The sequence below is a fragment of the Podarcis bocagei genome (assembly GCF_964188305.1).
Source record: "Podarcis bocagei genome assembly, chromosome: 14".
NCBI lineage: Eukaryota > Metazoa > Chordata > Lepidosauria > Squamata > Lacertidae > Podarcis > Podarcis bocagei.
Window position 1 is genome coordinate 46,787,675 of NC_138139.1, and position 18,550 is coordinate 46,806,224.

Consider the following 18,550-nt stretch of genomic DNA (forward strand, 5'->3'; position numbering starts at 1 on the left):
ATGGCTCGCATAAATTAATTCCTCTACTACCGACTGCCTGAAGTTAGGTGGAAAGATAGTTAAAACTGACTGAAGGGGCTTTTCGGTGATGGGACGTTGCTGTGAAAGAGGCTCTTCTTCCAGATTAAGGCTGCAAATGCACAATACATTTAAAGCACACAGCTTTCCCCAAAGAATCCTGAGGGAACTGTCATTTGTTAAGGGTACTGGGAACTGCAGCTCTGTAGGGGATAAACTACAGTTCCCAGGATTCTGTTTGTGGAGGGGGAGGGGAATATGTTTTAAATATATGGTGCATATGCAGACCATATCAAACCAGCAGATACCAGAAAGCATTCATTTACTTACCTAGGAAAGCTACTTTCAAGTGCCAAGATGTAGTTAAGAAACCCCCTTTCCCCTGCACAGAGAAGAGCAGACATGTTTAGCTGCAGAATTCCATGCACAGTATAGTGTGGGTTTGGGCTGTCTTGCAGTAAGGGAGACAAAGAGGGTTTGTAAGAAAGAGAAGCTGTGTTCCTGTGGCCCAGGAGACGGGGGAACCCTTTCTCTCTGAACGGAAAGAAATGGAAAGAGAGCCAGACCATCAGAGGACACAACCATACCATTAAAACCAGTACGACTTCATTGATTTGGGAGAGGGACTGGAGATCTGAGCGACAAAGGACAGGGCACTTCCATGATTTCCCAGGTAATACTAATGAGGATGGAGGGAAGGATATGCGCTTAGCTTCCAAACTGCCCCGGTTCCTGCTACATTCAAGGGCTGCGCCACACACAACACTTTTGCAGCAGTTGTTTTCCTGCATGGCTGAAGGTGCCAATGGACGGACATGGGCCATTCTGCGCCATGCGCATAAGCTTTGGTGGAAATTCTCTGCGCAGCAGTGGGAATTGCACCCTCCCTCTTGTGCAGTTTTGTGAGGTTAATCCAGAAAAGGTAGTTTCCGTGGAGGCAGCTCCTTTGGGGTCCTGCAACTCTCTTCCACACAGGGAGGTACATACTTCTCAGGAGAGTTTTCTAAATATCCCCAAAACACCCAGAGAAATTGGGCAGAGGGTCTAGCTTTTCCATGTTTCTGTTTATCCCCTGTGCTCATTGCCAAAGCCCTTCACAAGGAGGAAGAAGAAGCTTTCGTGCCTTGGCTGCTGATTTCCTTAGCTGCCGGCTTCCCTTGTGACATCTGAAGCACGCCGAGTCCTTGCTGAAAGGGAAGATCAGCACAAAGGCCTGAGGAAGAACAGGACCACGCCGGTCGGAGGGACCTTGGTGCGAATGGGATCGTTGAGCTTGTAGGTCCCCATGAACAACTTTTCCAGCACTTCATAGACCTTGTAGCCTGCCTTGCAGTCCAAGATGCCCAGAAGTCCCAGAGTCGTCACAATTGGCTTTGGTGCCCCATCAGTGCCGTTGTTCATCACTGCTACCGCGAACTGGCCATTGACGAGGGGCCTCTTCCATACTTCCAAGTGTTGGCTCTGTCAGGCAGAGATGGGGAGAGGCTTGGTTATTGACGTTTAGCTTTATGCTGGGAAACTACTGGGTAACTCACTTAAAGATCTAAAAGAACGCCTCACCCGTTACAAACACAATCAAAGACCTCCTGCAGGCACCACCTTATCAGAAGGTCAAATGTGTCTGTCCTGGACTGGCTGACTGGATACAGAGGAATGGTGGGAGACACAGGCTGGGGAACCCCCAGGGGAAGAAGGCTCAGAGTCCGGGGACTGGTGGTGGGATGACGATGAGCGGTCAGAGAGAGAAAAGAGAGCAGACTGGGAGAAGCAGGTGTCGGAAGCAGAAGAGGCAACAGGGTTTAGTGAGAAGGGAGAGTCTGTGCCAGAGAGCAGTCCAGAGGCAAAAGCAGAAGCGTGTGTGTATGTGTGTGAAGAGGCAGAGTTGAGACAGGCTGCTGAAGAAGCCAGGGAGTCTCCCCCTCCTGCTGCCACCAGCTCCCCTCCCTCCTGGTCTCCTAGAACACGCAGAGAAAGGAGAAGAGCAGAGATGGGTTGTGCATAGACACAGTTGCAACTGCTTTGGAAAGACCCCTGAAGAGGAGAAGCCTTAGAGAGTGGTGGCAAGGTGGGGACCTTCAGTCCTCACAACTGCCTCATCGAAGGCACGGCCTACTGGGAAGAGTTGCTGTGATCACTAGGCCTGCACTGTTTTGGTTTCTTTGAATAAAGAGCTAACTGCACTGACAGTGTAATTTTTTGTTGACCTACGCTCAACTCCAGGTCCTGAGACGTATGATATAGGAATCCAGCCTACTCTTTTGAATTCGCTCCCTTTACACCAGATGTGAGGGAGCTTTGGCCCTCCAGGTGTTGATGAACAACAACTCCCACCGTCCCTGGTCACTGACTATGTTTGTTGGGGCTGATGGGAGTTGATGTTCGGCAACATCTGGCGAGCCAAAGGTTCCCCACTTCGTTGCATACTAGTCAGGCACCATCTTTGTCATCTTTTTGGCACCTGCTGAATACTTTTCTCTTTCAACAAACCTTTCAAGTGGAGATCTTTCTGCCACTCAGCATCTAAGCTGTTTTAGAACAAGGAATTGTTTTTAAATGTTTGCATTGTGTTTGTTTATGTAACTGGTTTTAGACATGTTTACGCTTTGCTTTTTTATGGTTGCAGCTCACAATCTGCATTACAATTGACTTTTGTACAGCGCCCAGTCATTTGGACATTGGATAAATATTTATCACTGGGCATTGCCATCGCCACAATTACCATTAATTCGTAAGCTGCTGCCTTGACACTGTGTACAGGAAATGGCAGCGATTCCGCCCAAGCCATCTGGCACCGGACTGCTTTCTCAAAGGGTCTGGCAACCTACAATGCACACAATCTCTGCGCTGCGCCTACGAACAAAATTCGTAGTTGCCTTATACTGGGTCAGACTCACTGACTGGCAAAGGCTCTTCAGGGTTTCAGGCAAGAAGTCTACCTGGAGATGGCGGGAATGGAACCTGAGACTATTTGCATGCGAGGCAGAGCTATGCAAACTTCCGCTCCTTCTTGAGGTCACTGTCCATGCAACTCTGCAGGGATGGGACATGTACAGAAGTAGAGGAGTTTGGGGGAGGCAGTGATGGTGTTACTCCTGATGGTCAGCATTTGCTGACTTGCCTCCGATAGGAAAATGACTGTGGCCAGCGCTGTAGCATAGGAAGCGACAATAAACTCTTTATTAGCAAAACAGCATCTGCACAGGAGTGTCAGGCCTAATGAGCAACTCAGGTCTTGCCCCCATGAAGCAGTTGCACAGACTAAAGATCCCTGCCTCCCCATAGCCATCTAAGTCCCCCTCCTCTCCAGGGATTTCCCCCTAAGCAACTGTGCCTGCAGGCCTGTCTTTTATGCCTCTCCTGCTTCTGGGGGACAAGTGGGGAGTGGAGCTCGTCACAGCAGGCAGGGAAGACACTCATGACTCTTCATCTCTGCTTCTTGGCCTCCCTCCTCTCCTGCTTCAGCTTCTGCCTCTGATTCTGGACTTCTCTCTGCTACAGACTCTCCCCGCTCACTAAGCCCTGTTATCCCTTCAGCTTCTGACACCTCCTCTTCCCAGTCTTCTCCCTCTGATCCCTCATCAATATCCCACCACCACTGTCCAGGCTCTCTGTCTTCTTCCCAGCTGGTTCCTCCGACCATTCCTCTACACCCAGCCAATGCTTGTCAGCACAGGACTGCAGTGAATGGTTACAACATGGGCTTCTTTCAAGTTGGGGACAGGAAACCTGTAGCTCTCCAGAAGCTGCTGGACTACAACTCCCATCATCCCTGAACACTGCTCCCGCTGGCTGGGGCTGATGGGTGCTGGGAGTCTGACAACATCTGGAGGCCCGCAGGCAACCCAAACCTGCTCAAGGTGGCTGGCAGAGTTCTGGCTATGGCCACCAAATTCCCAGTATTGGCACAACCTAATCCGGGGTGTGGCAAAGAGAGTGCACAGAGCTATTATTAGGTTCGATACTCTGCTTAATTATTACCCTGCTGTGCCTATCAATCCTAGGAATTGGTGATGTGTGTGGGGGAAACCTGCAGGCCGCGACTATCAGCAGGTATCACACTCACAGCTGGAGCCTCATTACGAAATGAGGTGTGGCTCCCATTGATTTGGGATCAGGTGGAAGGCCCGTGTGTGGGAGGGACAGATATCCAGGGGAGGAGGGTGTTGCCGGAGTAATATTAATGACCAAGAAGGTAAGAAAACAAATCGCCTGCTGGTTGTAGGAAGGAGCGGGATGGCAAAGCGCTAAGTCCCGATGCTGATCGAGTTCACATGCCACAAGGGATGAGTGCGTGCGAGGACAATTACGGAAAGAAGGAGCCGGGAGCCTGATGCTGGCCAAGGTGGCCCCAGGAGACTCAAAAGCCCAAGCTGGATCCTGCCACAAAGCCAGCTGCTGCTGTGTCATCCAGTGCTTCAGTGGCCATGTAGGAACGGCTCCTAACTGCTCCTGCTCATTTGTGGTTCTTTCTTCCCCTCTGTTTACCTTGAATAGAAAAATGGTTACGCAGGACATCCCGTTTCTGGTTTCCTGGTTTCTGAGCTTCTGCCCAACTTGGAAAATGCCACATGTTGTTTTTCTTACAAACTGGCATTGCTGAACCTCTCCAGCCCCTCCCATGTCCCTCAGCTGTTTATGGCGATGTCCAGCGTTCAGGGAAAAGCTGTGCCTCAGCGGTAGAACATTTGCTTTGCCAAGAGAAGGCCTAAGGTTTGAGGAACAACCCCTGCCTGAAACCCCTACCAGTCTTGAGCTGCCAGTCAGGGCAGACAATACTGACTGAGATGCACATTGGCACAAAGCTGCTTTCTATGCATTACCGTATTTTTCGCTCTATAAGACGCACCAGACCACAAGACGCACCTAATTTTGGGAGGAGGAAAACAAGAAAAAAAATATTCTGAATCTCAGAAGCCAGAACAGCAAGAGGGATCGCTGCGCAGCGGAAGCAGCGATCCCTCTTGCTGTTCTGGCTTCTGGGATAGCTGCGCAGCCTGCATTCGCTCCATAAGACGCACAAACATTTCCCCTTACTTTTTAGGAGGGAAAAAGTGAGTCTTATAGAGCAAAAAATACGGTACTCCGCAGCGGTGAAGTACAGTGTTTGACATGAGAGAGAAGGCTAAGAAGTGATCTGTGTAGGCAAGCAAAGAAACATCAACAAAGGTTTCATTGTATTATTATATTAATCACCTTCTAAACCTCTGTCTCAGGGCCACTTACACATAAAACAGAAAAAAATATTCCTGGGACTCTAGGAATCCTGCTGCAACCCTATCTTAGCGCCAAAGCACCTGCTTTGCAGGCAGGCCCCAGGTTTTATCCCTGCCACCTCCAGTTAAAGCAAGGGTGGGGGACCTAAAGCCCAGGGACCAAATGAGTCCCTCCAGGCCACTCTAGCTGGTGCTCAAGTCTCTCCCCAGGACACACCCGGGAGGGCTGCCTGGTTGGCGCTGACCCGTGACACAGCCTTTTCAGTGGTAGTTCCTCAGTTGTGGAATGCCCTCCCTAGTGAGGCTGCCTCGCTACATGATTGCTAACTTTCAGAAGGGAATGGAAAACATTCCTGCTTTTGCTGGCTGAAGAATACTGTTCCTGGCAACCCTGAGATCAGTGGATGAAAGTACCGTATTGGTCCGAATATAAGCCGCACATTTGAAATTGGAGGGGGGGGGGAGAGAAAAAAAGAAAAAATACCTGAATATAAGCCACTCCATTCCTCGCTACTCCTGGCTGCATATTGGATATGGGGGTGGGGGGAGCTGCGCTGCGTTGCTGTTGGCCTTTCCCCTTCCTCACCCTCTCTCCCTTCCTGGCCTTGGGGGAGAGGATGGAGGACCACACACAGGGTGGGCACTGCTTTGCTACTTTCCTGGTTGCCTACTGTAAGGTTGAGAATATAAGCCGCACTTTAACTTTTCATGGTTGGAATTTGGGGGGGGGGGAGGAAGTGAGACTTATATTCAGGCCAATACGGTATGTTTTTTTATTGTGGTTGGCGTTTAGAATGTTTTAATCTGTTTTGGAATGCTTTTGCTTTGATTTTTAATTGTGTATCTTTTTGCAGCCCTGGGGTGCATGGGAAGAAGAAGCCAGGGATACAATTTTAATTAAATGATGAGAATAATAATACTCCCTTCCATCTCTCCTCAAGTGATTCTGCCTAGTTGGAATGCCTTTCTGAACTAGGAGAACGCATCATGCTTGCCTGGCTGGAGAGGTGTGTGTACAGTAACCTCGGACTCCTACACAGCTGACTTTCGTCAAATAACTTGCTTCACTCACTTCCCCCTGGCTCCACCCACTGTCCCATTGGCCACACCCATTCTGCCTTTGGCCCCACCCACCACAGGCACACAGCTTTCAGACTGCAAAGAGCTTCCCTGCACAGAATTTTGCTTAATGGTTGCCATTAATTTGATTTTAATTAATTTTTATAATGAAAGGTTTTTAGAATGTTGGATTATTTTGATTGTTGTTAGCCGCCCTGAGCCCAGCTTCGGCTGGGGAGGGCGGGGTATAAATAAAATTTATTATTATTATTATTATTCCCTGGACCTGAGCTGAAGGATCTTGGGGGACAGGGAATTTATGAACAGGGGGACTTAAGACCTTGGAGAGCTGCTGCCAATCAGAATAGGGGATGCTGAGGTATATGGACTAAATCTGGCGCTGGCACAAGGTGGCCTTGTACGTCCATATGCAACTTAGCTGCATGGACAACCCATTCCATGGATGACATGTTTTCAGGCTCTTGCAACCACCCAGAGGATAAACAGAGTTACTGCTCAGGTCACTCAGTAACCGTACCTTTGCAATACGCTTCCCTTGAATCCCCAGATTGTCTTGGTTGATGTAGATGAGCAGTGGGTTCTGCAAGATGTTCTTGGCCTCGGTCGAGATAGTCCGTAAGTTACAGGACATGAAGAAAGGGGCCGCCAGCACTGCCCACAGGGCCACCTGCACTTTCGACTGCTCATAGCTCAGGCCAAAGTTACCAATGATCAGCTGGGGGGGGGGAACACAACACAAGAGAAAGAACATTTTATTCAGCAGAGTGTCATCTTCTAGAGGAAGAGCAACACAAAAGGAAAGGAAAAAATGATTTACAGCTTCGAAACCGGATCCTGAATGTAAAGACAAATTGGAATGAGTTTATCCCTGATTAGGTTTGCCATGGCCTGATGGTTATTACCTTGTGGTAACACAGAGGCAGGTTTTGGTGCCAGTGTTGTGGAATGCCCTCCCTGCTGAAACATCACAGCCCTCCATATATGCTGGCATTCCTCCAGCCCTTGAAGACACACCTGTTTAGGTAAGTGTTCCCCTGAACGGAACATGCAGTTTTATTGCTTTAACTGTTCAATGGTATTAATTATCACACTTTTTAATGGTTGATTGTATGTTTTAATGCCTTCATGGATTTGTTAATTGTGTATTTTAATTATGTACTAATTGTAATCGTCGTTGGATGAGGGGTACTTGGAAGCCATTTTGGCAAAAAAGCGGTATATAAATCAATAATAACCACAACATCTTATTTTAAATATTCATAGGGCACCTTTCCAAGCGAGTTATTACAACTACTAGCTGCCAAGGACTTGCAGAATGAGGTATTCTTATTTTGGCATTTGTAATAATAATAATTAGAAGACTGCCATTTTATACAATAAATTACTGGCTTGCAAAGCCCTTTGTTTATACACACGCCAGTAAACCATGCAGTAACCTTCAAGGTAGGCCACTATCCCTGGGGACTGCTGAGCACGGGCACCACTAAAAGTGGAGGGCAGCCCTGACTCATGGGGGGCACAATTCATGGGGGAGTTCTGCTGAATAAGCTGATCAGCTCCCACCACCCCTGACTGCTGGCTTGGGAGCCCTGCGACAATTGCAGAGCACGCGCATTGCCCATCCCTGCTTAAGACAGCATCTTCCAGCCATGCAGACCACTTTCTTGGGTTCTGTGTCAATGTCCCCTTTGGATAGGTAGATTCTTATCAAATTCATGTTGATTCTTTCTATACAACTTAGAAGTTTTTCTTGCAATCAAGAAGTATATAAAAATAGTGTCAAATAAATCAATAAATTTCCACCTGTGGGCAGAAAAACTTGAAAGGCAGTACAGACATACCTTGGTTTTTAAACAGCTTAGTTCTCAAACGTTTTGGCCCCCAAACGCCGCAAACCCGGAAGTGAGTGTTCCGGTTTGCGAAATATTTTTGGAAGCCGAACGTCTGATGGGGATTCTGCAGCTTCTGATTGGCTGCAGGAAGCTGGCTGCAGCCAATCAGAAGCTGCGCTTTGGTTTTTGAACGCTTGGAAGTTGAAGAGTCTTCTGAACGGATTCCGTTCAACTTCCAAGGTACGACTGTATAGGAATTACCGTATTTTTCGTCCCATAGGACGCACCTAGTTTTTTGGGGGGGAAATAAAGGGGAAAAAAATCCCCTTTATTTCTCCCTCCAAAACCAGGTCGGGGAAACCAAACCAGGTCGGGGAACAGCAGTATGGCGGCACTCCGCCTCCCCGCTGTCCCCTGAGCTTGTGGGGCTGGCGCTGGGGAGAAGCGTGCTTCTCCCCAGCGCCAGCCTCCAAACCAGGTCGGGGAACAGCGGGATGGCGGCGCTGCGCAGGGCTCCCCAGGCTGCGGTTATCTGCCCAGCGCGAGGGGCACTCTGCTTCAGGGCGCCCCGCGCACCGGGCGGCAGGCTGCTATCCGCAGCGTAGGGAGCCCTACGGGAACTCCCGCAGGGCTCCCCACGCTGCGGATGTCTGCCCGGCGCGCGGGGCGCTCTACTTCAGGGCGCTCCGTGCGCTGGGCGGCAGGATGCTATCCCCAGACTTGCTGATAGCTTCCTGAAGCCTGGAGAGCGAGAGGGGTCGGTGCGTACCGACCCCTCTCGCTCTCCAAGCTTCAGCGAAAGCCTGTATTCGCCCCATAGGACGCACACAGATTTCCCCTTCATTTTTGGAGGGGGGAAAGTGCGTCCTATAGGGCGAAAAATATGGTAAATCACTGGAAATTAAAAGGAAGCTCTGCAGAACAGAGGAAGGAAAACACCCTCTAGTGGTTACTTGGAGTGTGCACATTGTCAGGCTTGGTTTAGGGATTTCCCTGCCTCTCTTCTCATTTGCAGTCCAAATGTCCTCCTAAATCAGACCCACAGTCTTCTTTTTTCAGATTGCCTTGGAGCTATTATAAGAAGTGCAGTTTCTGGATCAGACTGAAGCCCTTCTCACCGACCATCCTGTCTCCAGAGCAACCACTCAAGATCTCTCTGGGAAATTCGTGACTGCAGCATGCAAGGTGACAGCCATTCCTTGGGGTTTGTTCCCAACAGCCAGAATTCAGAAGCGTCCTGTTTCTGGGCATGAAGGTTCTGCAGGGCAACATTCTGTCCTAGATGTTATTTAGCATCTAAAGGAAGCCACTGGGAGCAGACTTTAGGAGCATGGTGCCATCAGCATGCTGATGACATGCAGCTCTAGTTCTCTGAATAGGAGAGGTCCTGCAAGACCTGGACTGGTGCCTTCATGCTGTGGGCACCTGTGGACTGGATGAGGGGCAGTAAAGTGAGTTTGGATCCTGGCAAGGCAGATGCTCTGTGGGTAAATGGTGCTCAAATTCGAGTTGCCTGTTCTGGACAGGGCCGTGCTCCCTCTAAAGGTGCATAGCTTCCCCATCCTCAAAGGACATGGACTCCAATGCTATCTTTGCTTGGGATGAGATCCTTTGCAAGTCCCAGCACCAGAGGAGTCCACAATGACAGCACCTCTCTAGCGTTGCCTTCCAAAGACACCAGTTTGGAGGAGCTAGTAGAAACTTGGCCTTCCTACACCACTGGCTGCTGAAACTACCAGGGACCCTTTAAGAGTAGAGGCTCCACTTACTATGGGAAGGGAAAGCTGCTCAAAGGAGACTGCAGGCTGATTTAAGGCTCAGTCTGGGTTTGAAGGATGTTGGAGCAACATTCAGGCCTTCCTTATCAGACTGGCAGACTATGGGAGCTATCCAGGGTGCTACCTGGCTTGCCTTCTGACCTCTGCTTTGACTGACCTTATTTACCCAGACTTGCCCCCTGCCTTGTCTGGCCTGGCCTTGCTGGGGGCCTGATCCTGGTTTGACCTGACTTTCTGGAAGTGGTGCTGGCAATCTGTAACCTGGCTATCCCTGGCCTCTGTGCCTGGAACATGCCCCCCACTGGGGTTAGAACCCTGCCCCCACACCTCCCAGTAAGTCCAAACAGAAAAAATATCTTCCCGTGTCTAATATTTTCTGCCCCGGGACAGAAATTTTTCCAGAGCACCTTTGGATGTCTGCCTTCTGCAGTCTCTTCTGTGCATTGATGCTGCTATCGTGTTTCTGTCTTCTCCCTAAAAGCAACGGTCTACAATCCTAGTACTGCCCTTAGTGTTTCTCTTAGAGCCTACAAGAATTCTAAGCAGAAGGGACAGCGGTATGGGAAGAGTTGGCTTTACCGTATCGGGATCATTCCACCTTCCGGGTCCTGCAACAGGCTGAATTATGTCCTGATGATTTCCGTACCACTCAATGATGTGGAAGAGGCTGTCCCAAGAGTCTTCGATATCACCAAAATTTCTCCACAGGTTGCATATTTTGCCAAGTAAAGTATAATTCACCTGGATAAAAGCAACAGGGACACAAAGGCACAGACGTTGCTAGGAATCTGGTGCTGCCCGTGCGCTTGCTGCTGCACTCAAGCAGTACAAGCTCACAAGCTGAGCAAATGAACAGATACAAATCTTATAACAGCTGTTGGGTCAAGTACAGCCCCTTGTCCCAACCACACCTGGAACAATAAGGACAAGCGACTGGTGAAGCCCATACAGGTGATAACACTCCTCGCTAACTAGCTGTCTAGGCAAACTATGACTGCAGACCTGTGCTCTGTCTCAGATGCTTGGAGCAACAGTGTAATCCACCCCATCCCTTCTTAACACCCCCCCCCCCGGCTGATGCAGTCCCATTGCCTTAAGCCATGGGTAGGCAAACTAAGGCCCGGGGGCTGGATCCAGCCCAATCACCTTCTAAATCCAGCCCGCGGACAGTCCGGGAATCAGCGTGTTTTTACATGAGTATAATGTGTCCTTTTATTTAAAATGTATCTCTGGGTTATTTGTGGGACATAGGAATTCATTCATTCCCCCCCCCCCAAAAAAATAGTCTGGCCCGCTACAAGGTCTGAGGGACAGTAGACCGCCCCGCTGCTGAAAAAGTTTGCTGACACCTGCCTTAAGCCTTTCCTTGAATGAGGAAACAACAGAAGAGGGAATGCCCAGGCGTTTTCCAAAGACACGACCTGCTCTGGGAGCTCTCCATGCCTGCTTGCAGCTCTTCTCTTGACTCCTGCTCTTTTCCCCCTTGCTCTGACTGCCTGGTCTCCTGCTCCTGACTCCTCCTCTACCAGCAGCCACTTCACGGGTGGCACAGAACCACACAGACCAGCAGCCCCTTTCCCTGGATCTTCCTCCTCCCATACTGTCTCCTTTGTCAACACATTCCCCCACACCTCAGGTTCCTGCCCGTCCCTGACACCCCTTGAAGGTGGTCATCCATCTCCATGCACAGCCTGAAGGTGAAGAGAGGAAAATGCCAGGCTGGTTGGTGGGCAGCGATGGAGTGGTGTTTGCCATCACTCCGTACCCCTTTCCCCAGACTGGCAAAAGCACTTGCTGACCAGACACAGAAAGCCCATTTATGAAACATGTCTTGTCTCCCATCTCTATCCGTGGAATAAATGGTCCCATGGTCTTGAGAATGTTGCCTGTCCCAAGGCAAAGGCAGAGACACAGAAACAGGTGCAGAAATTACCTTCGGCGGAAGGCCCCCCTCGTAGGCAGGCCAGCTGCAAGAAAAGGCAATGGGTCGTCCTGTTTTGTTCAATGCCGCACTCATCTTTGGGTAGCCTGGGCAATAAAGAAAGACAGGGCTGGCAGTGGGCTGTTTTTAATAATGACAAAAGCAGTGGCAGCTGGTTTGCTGGAACCGGTGGGGTGGAAAGCAGGGAGGCCAACAGAAGGTGGCACCAGAGCAAATGGTATCCTTCTCATCCTCTTCCCTGCTAAGTTCAACAAACTCAACAGGGAGCCTAAGGCGGGAGGGAGGGAGGGAGGGAGGGAGGGAGGTGGAGGCTGGCTGAGGTCAGAGCTTGATGGGCCCGGGCCCCATTTGCCCAAATGAACCAGCCTCCATTGTTACAATGGCACAATGTCTATGCAGGCATGCTAAAGCCTACTGATTTCCACAGACATTGGTACATCTAACTCAACACTAGCATCTAACTCGATTTTTGTAAACCACTTTGAGTTTTGTTTCATTTTTGAATCAGGTGGTACATAAATCTTATGCAATGAACAACTAAACAGGACTGCTAGTGCTAAAAAGGACTACAAAGCAAAACCATTTAATGCATCCACTGCCTTTGTGGATTCCTCCATTTTAAAAAAGGACAATCTGGGATTTGCCGGCTTCAACTGAAAATCCCCTCCTTCCTGCGACCCTTCCTGTTTATTGACAGGCACGAACCTGCTGCCTTGATGGAAGAATTGGAGAAGCAGCCATCCAGCTTCAGCATGTCAACCCCCCACTCAGCAAAGGTCTTCGCATCTGTCTCAATAGTATCCAGGGTCGTCCCAGGGTAGCCTGAGCAGGTCTTGCTGCCCAGGTCACTGTAGATGCCAAACTTCAGGCCTTTGGAGTGAACCTGGGTGAGAAGAGGCAAGAGGGAGAGCCATGACCCCAGAGTCCAGTGGGGACCATGACACAGAGTCAGAGGTTACAGTGACACCAGCTCAAGAAAGGGGCCATGTTCCCGACTCTGAGCATGATGCTGGGGATCCTGAGGCTGGCAGGCTCAGCAATCTCCTACAGTTAATGAGCCTTTTTCAGCCTGAGGTCCACATTTTCTTCTGGGCAGACTTCCAAAGGCCGTGTGCCACTGGTTGGTGGAGCCAGAGGCAAAACTGGGTGGAGCAAAGAATACAAATTTTAACTTTTTTGTCAACTCTTTTATTTGCTTTTGTCGTATCAGCTTATTGAATAAGCACAACAGACTACAACAAAACAGAAATTCATAGAAGCGCAAATTTCCCCAAGAGCAAACACAACTGTTAAGGCTTCATTGCATTTCAAATAATGCAAAGGAGACAGAATCATTTAGTTTGCTAAATATGCTGCATCTGAATTAAGGGTCGTCTTGCAAAAGTCTGTTTTGAGGAGAATTCAGTTATGACCTTTATAGAGTTTCTATACATATTCACACACTCCTCTCTATCCTCCATCCAGATAAGTAAGAGGTGTTCCAGTGCACCCGCTGGAGCACACTGCTCTCTCAGAGTTCTTGGTGCTGAGACAACTAACTTGCCTCATTGTGCCTTGTGGGCTCCTCCTCAAGGGCAGAAAAAGACTTATAGGAGGGTCCAAAGTTCAATTTGTGGCGTGCATGCTTTCCATTTGGCTCTGGTTAAAATGTTTTGGCTTAAATCAAGTGAAAAGTGTGTTTCTTTATGGCCCAATTTGCACAGCACAGAAAGTTGTGGAATCCCATTCAGGACATGCCAGAGTCAGTAGGCTTCTGGTGCCTGTTGAAGAATATTACTCTAGCAGGCATTGTAACTGAATACAGTACTGATTTTATCATTTTAACCATTTTCATTGTATTGACTTTCTTGTACACTGCAATTAAGTGGCGTATATACTGTTGAAATAAATAAAAACCAATACACAAGAGGGCTCTTTCATGCCTTCTTGTTTGTGCCAAAAGGAAACAAATCATGATCCTGGCTTGCTGTGTCTGAATTAGGCATTGTGGCTTGTGCTTCATTAAAGCATAACTAGCAAGCCAAGAAAAAACCATGACTACATTAATACTATAAATTAAATTGGTTAACTAATTGTCACACAAAAATAGCATATGTAGAAGCACTTTTACACAAAACACATACAAAGTCCGTAAGAAATACACAAAGCTACATCCTCTGTAAACTATAGCAGAAGCTTAATCTTAAGTAGCTTTTTTCTTGCAGCTTTTAAATAAATCTGAAAGCTTTCAGAACAAATGCATTTTATTGAACTTACGTAATCGGCAAGGGCTTTAATGCCACTGGGGAACCTTTCAGGGTTTGGCTGCAACCTGCCTTGCGTGTCTCTTTTATTTGCTGCCCAGCAATCATCCAGGTTGACATACTTGTAGCCGAGCCGCAACCATCCGTCGCCAGCCAGCCTGTCTGCCATAGCCTTGATCAAGTGTTCACTGTTAATGAACAAGTTAGAAAGCTAGTGTGAACAGGGCCTGCTATGTTAGATGGCCGGTTTGAAAAGCCACCCTTTATCAACTCTTTCTGGAGCTGCTCTGCCTAATGTGATTGAACTTGACAAACATCAGCCTAGACTAATACATAACATGTTGAAAACAAAAACGAAAAAACCCAAGATTTCCAGAGGTGATCTATATGATGCTGGAGCTTAGCTGCATAGAGAGGAGCAGAGAATTGTCATGCAAACTCTTTAAAAGAGGGCTGGTTATAAAAAGCCTTTTGATAAAATGGAGACATTATTAACATTGGGGCAGCCAAGGCACTGATTAAACAGGCTGCAAACTGCAACAGTACACTTGAAGCCTAGGTTTGTTTAGGTATGACAATGGAAGAGTCTCACAATCTCTATTTAAAAGAGTGGAAACAACTTGTTTAAAGTTAGCTTCAGCAAAGCAATGCTCACCATCTGAAAAATGTTTTGTTGCCTCATTGTGGGATGAGACATGGCCAGTCCAATACTTTACTTTTCCTGTCTTTGTGGGTACACTGATGTGATCTAAGAGGTGTGGTATGGGACTTCCCTGAAGCATCACTGAAGGTATGGTGGGGGGACCTCTTAGGCAGGGGAAAAGAGAAGACTGCGCCAGATCTCATTGCTGTGATCTTGGTTTCAAAGGGATACAAGTGTGGGGAACTGAAATAAGCCTGCAGGTGCATCTGTTCAATTAAGCTAAAATTTCCTTATGATACTGGTGCAGTTTTCCTCATTAGAATGATAGGTTCCAAAAAACTTAAGGTTCAAGCCACAAACAGTAGCATGTGTGATTCATGCACCTTTTAGTTGCAGACTTCAGGTAAAAACCACAGGCAGACAAGCCCTACCATTGCATTAATGGTTCGCTAGGATGTAAAGAACAAACCAAACCAGTGGAATTCCTCACTTTATGACCATTCCCCCCCTCCCCGCAATCCCCCCCAAAAAACTATTGTTCTAATAACAGCATCCAAGTCAACAGCTTCAGTACAACTTGCAGCACATTTCCCCCACCTGATGCAGTTGTCAGGATCATTTTTGCAGTCTGTGTTACATCTGAAACGTTCCCAAGGCACCCAGCCCATTGGCGGAGTCTTCAGCAGTCCGTTATCCAGGGAAGCACAGCAGGCTGCAAGGCCCAGCAGTATCCCCAGGGAAAAGTGCAACATGATTCAGACACCACCCCCTGTAAAAATCAGAAGAGGGCACATCTGATCATGGGAGGTAGAGCAAGGTTGTTTTCTTCTGCTCTGGAGGGTAGAACCTGAACCAATGGCTTCAAGTTAGATTCAAGAAGATTCTGACAAAACACCAGGAAGAACGTTCTAATAGCAAGAGCTGTTTGATGGTGGAACAGACTCCCTCGGAAGATGGAACCTTCACTGGAGGCTTTTAAGCAGAGGTTGGATGGTCATCTTGTAGCCTGTCATGGATGCTTTATATGAGATTATTGCATTGTAGGGAGTTGGAATAGATGACGCTTGGAGTTCCTTCCAACTGTACAATTCTATGATTCTATAATAATCCAACATATTACTTCATTTCAGTGGTTTCAAATAATTTCTGATGTTTGAGGCACCTTATATGTATCTTTGGTCACCACAGGAAAGACAATAAGCAAATGGGAAGCAAAAGAAGAGGTACCATGTTGCCTTTTCTAATTCCAGGTTGTTTTACTAAGCAATAAGCACCTCTAGTACAACATTTATTTATTATTCCATTTATGACTCACTTCCCAGGAGGCATCATGGAGCAATTAACAGTAGAATAAAAATACATGTCAAGCAATTGCATGCATAAAAACCAATTAAAATAGTTTCTTATACATACATACATATATACATACATATACTGTACATACAAACACATATCCATAGCCATACACACACGAAAGCACATATAAAATAAATTCTAATTCGGAACACATACCTACTGAGATAATTACAATTGTTATTATTATTACCCACCCTTCCCCAGCAGGTCCCAGGGCAGGTTACAATGATTTAAAATTAGAATTAGAAACAGCTAAAACAGATTACATTCACAAGAGATGAATACAGGTATATATATGAACACTATATATTGAAGATGCCACACCCACCTCTGCAAGGAGAGATTTCTGCAACTTAGGGGCAACCACAGAGAATGCCCTCTCCTGGGCCACCCCCACCCTTCCAAGGTTGGTGGAACAATCAAGATGGCTCCCTCTGTTTATCTTAACACCCAAGAAGGAAGGAAGTGGTCTCTCGGATCCTTGAGGCCTAAGTCATTTAGTGCTTTAAACACAAGGGTGAGAACCTTGAATTGGGACTGGCAAGCAATGAAGCTGTTTTAGAACAGGAGTTACCATACGGGTTCTAATTGGAACTCCAATTAGTAATCTGGCCACTGCATTTTGGACCAATTGAAGTTTCTAAGTTGTTTTCAATGACAGCTCCGGGTACAGTGTATCACAATAATCCACTCTGGAAGGGTCTGTAGCTGGTGAATCAGGTATAGCAGGACACAGGCAATCTTAACCACTGAGGCCATCAGGGCCTCAAGTAACAATGTTGGTTGGACCCAGAAGGACCCCCAAGCTATGAACCAACTCCTTGCAGGGAAGTGCTACTCTGTCTAGAACCCTGTCTTACTATTTTTTGGACTCAGTGAATAACACTACTGTCTCTTGGAGAGTCAGATCTCCATTTAGGAGAGACTTTTAGAACATATTCAATAGGCACCAAAATAACAGAAGGCACCTGTCTGATATAAAACGAGTGAGAGTTAAGGACACAAGAACCTGCTGGATCTGGTCAACAGCCCATTTAGTACAGCAATCCTGTTCTCATGGTGGGCACCCAGATGGCGTTGGAAAACCCAAATATTTCCAAAGGGCACGTGTCACCACACTAAAAGCGTGATTCCAACATTGCACTGAATGGACCCCCTGATAGGATGGTTATCTGCTGAATGCCTTCCACACAGAACACAGTGATGGGGTTGGGAACATAAATGATGAAACAATCTCATCCCCTGTATATCCCCCCAAAAAACTTCTGTTGATCACTCCTTTATGCTTGTGGCATGAATTACTGCTTAAATCCCTGCTGAATTAAGTTTTCTGCAGGAATTCCCCCACCTCCCTACCATCAGGTTAGGCAATCCTAGTCACCATTCACACGCTTGTGGGATCTCATAAGCCTGCCACAAAAACCAGTATGCAACAAAACATCAGCTGATGGCACTGCACACTGGGAAGTCTCTCAGTGATGGCTCCCCTGCTGCTGTGCCCTTGTCTGGGTAAGGCCACCCACTACATTTGGCTGCAAAAGTGAGCAAGTCTGAAGACTAAAACAGGTTTCAAAGGTGCCAGAATCTTTAAGGAGTTTTTGAATTTCCGTATTGTGTTTTTTTATTATTATTAATGGGTAGGGAGTCATTTTACCCCTTCTCTGTGCGATTCCCCCTCACTGCGTTTAGGGTTTTGAATGGCCTTTTCGAGCGTCATCAGAGTGACGTCACAAGGGCTGACTGTGACGTCAGCCAGAGAAAGAAAACGCCTCCACTTATCATCGAGGGCCCTTTAAAACACGCCCCCTTGGGAAAGCTCCTCCCATGTTCCAGGAGGGCCATGCGCAGGCGCACTGTCCCTGGTGGTTTGAAAGCGAGAGGGTACGCGAGGCCACCACAGCCCGCATGCGCAGTACAGCCGGCTCGCTTTTCTCCTCAGCCTGACAGCCTGTCACGTTCCCTTCCAGAGACAAACGCCGGTGACTAACCCTTCGGGTAAAAAAGGATGGCAGGCAACGCCCGCATCCTATCTACCAGCGGCGCCCCCTGGAAAGCCTCCCGCACCTTCGCCTCATTTACCCGCCTTTCCTCACGAACACAGAACAACTCTAATTCCCGGTCAGGGGAAGGGCGGGACTCGCAGAGATCGGCGGTTGGCCGGGCGCACGCGCCCTATCAGCGGTGCCGACGCATAGCACGGCAGCCAACGGCGGGAGGGCTCCTGGTCGGTTCGACCAATGAGAAGGCGGCGAACGAGGCAGCGGAGGCGTGCCCTGGGAATCAAACGACAGCCAATGGGAAAGCGGCGGCATCTCTGTGAGGGGAAAGCGAGAGCGGCGTCCGAGGCCCCGCCTCCCATAGAGGCTCACGTCGCTCCCCGCCTCGTCCAATCAGCCAAAGCCGCGCTTGGAGGAGGCTCCCTCATTGTGGCGCCGCCAGGCGGCC

The 18,550-nt window shown here is 48.2% G+C and overlaps 1 protein-coding gene across 7 annotated transcripts; it reads right to left on the bottom strand.

Moving 5' to 3' along the window:
- Positions 1-602: 602 nt before the first annotated feature.
- On the bottom strand, positions 603-18,430 carry LOC308573008 (alpha-N-acetylgalactosaminidase-like). Of its 7 annotated transcripts, none has more exons than XM_081169654.1 (8): positions 18,185-18,430; positions 15,347-15,518; positions 14,120-14,294; positions 12,569-12,746; positions 11,855-11,949; positions 10,501-10,662; positions 6,829-7,026; positions 603-1,479 (listed from the first exon to the last, which is right to left on the bottom strand). In XM_081169654.1, the coding sequence occupies exons 2-8, from the start codon at positions 15,499-15,501 to the stop codon at positions 1,219-1,221; spliced, it is 1,224 nt and encodes a 407-aa protein (XP_081025780.1). In that variant the 5' UTR covers positions 15,502-15,518; positions 18,185-18,430; the 3' UTR covers positions 603-1,218. The 7 variants fall into 7 exon arrangements, with proteins under 7 accessions (XP_081025780.1, XP_081025782.1, XP_081025779.1 ...); XM_081169656.1 differs by having other exon boundaries at positions 18,170-18,430; XM_081169653.1 differs by having other exon boundaries at positions 18,094-18,430.
- Between the last annotated feature and the right edge of the window lie 120 nt (positions 18,431-18,550).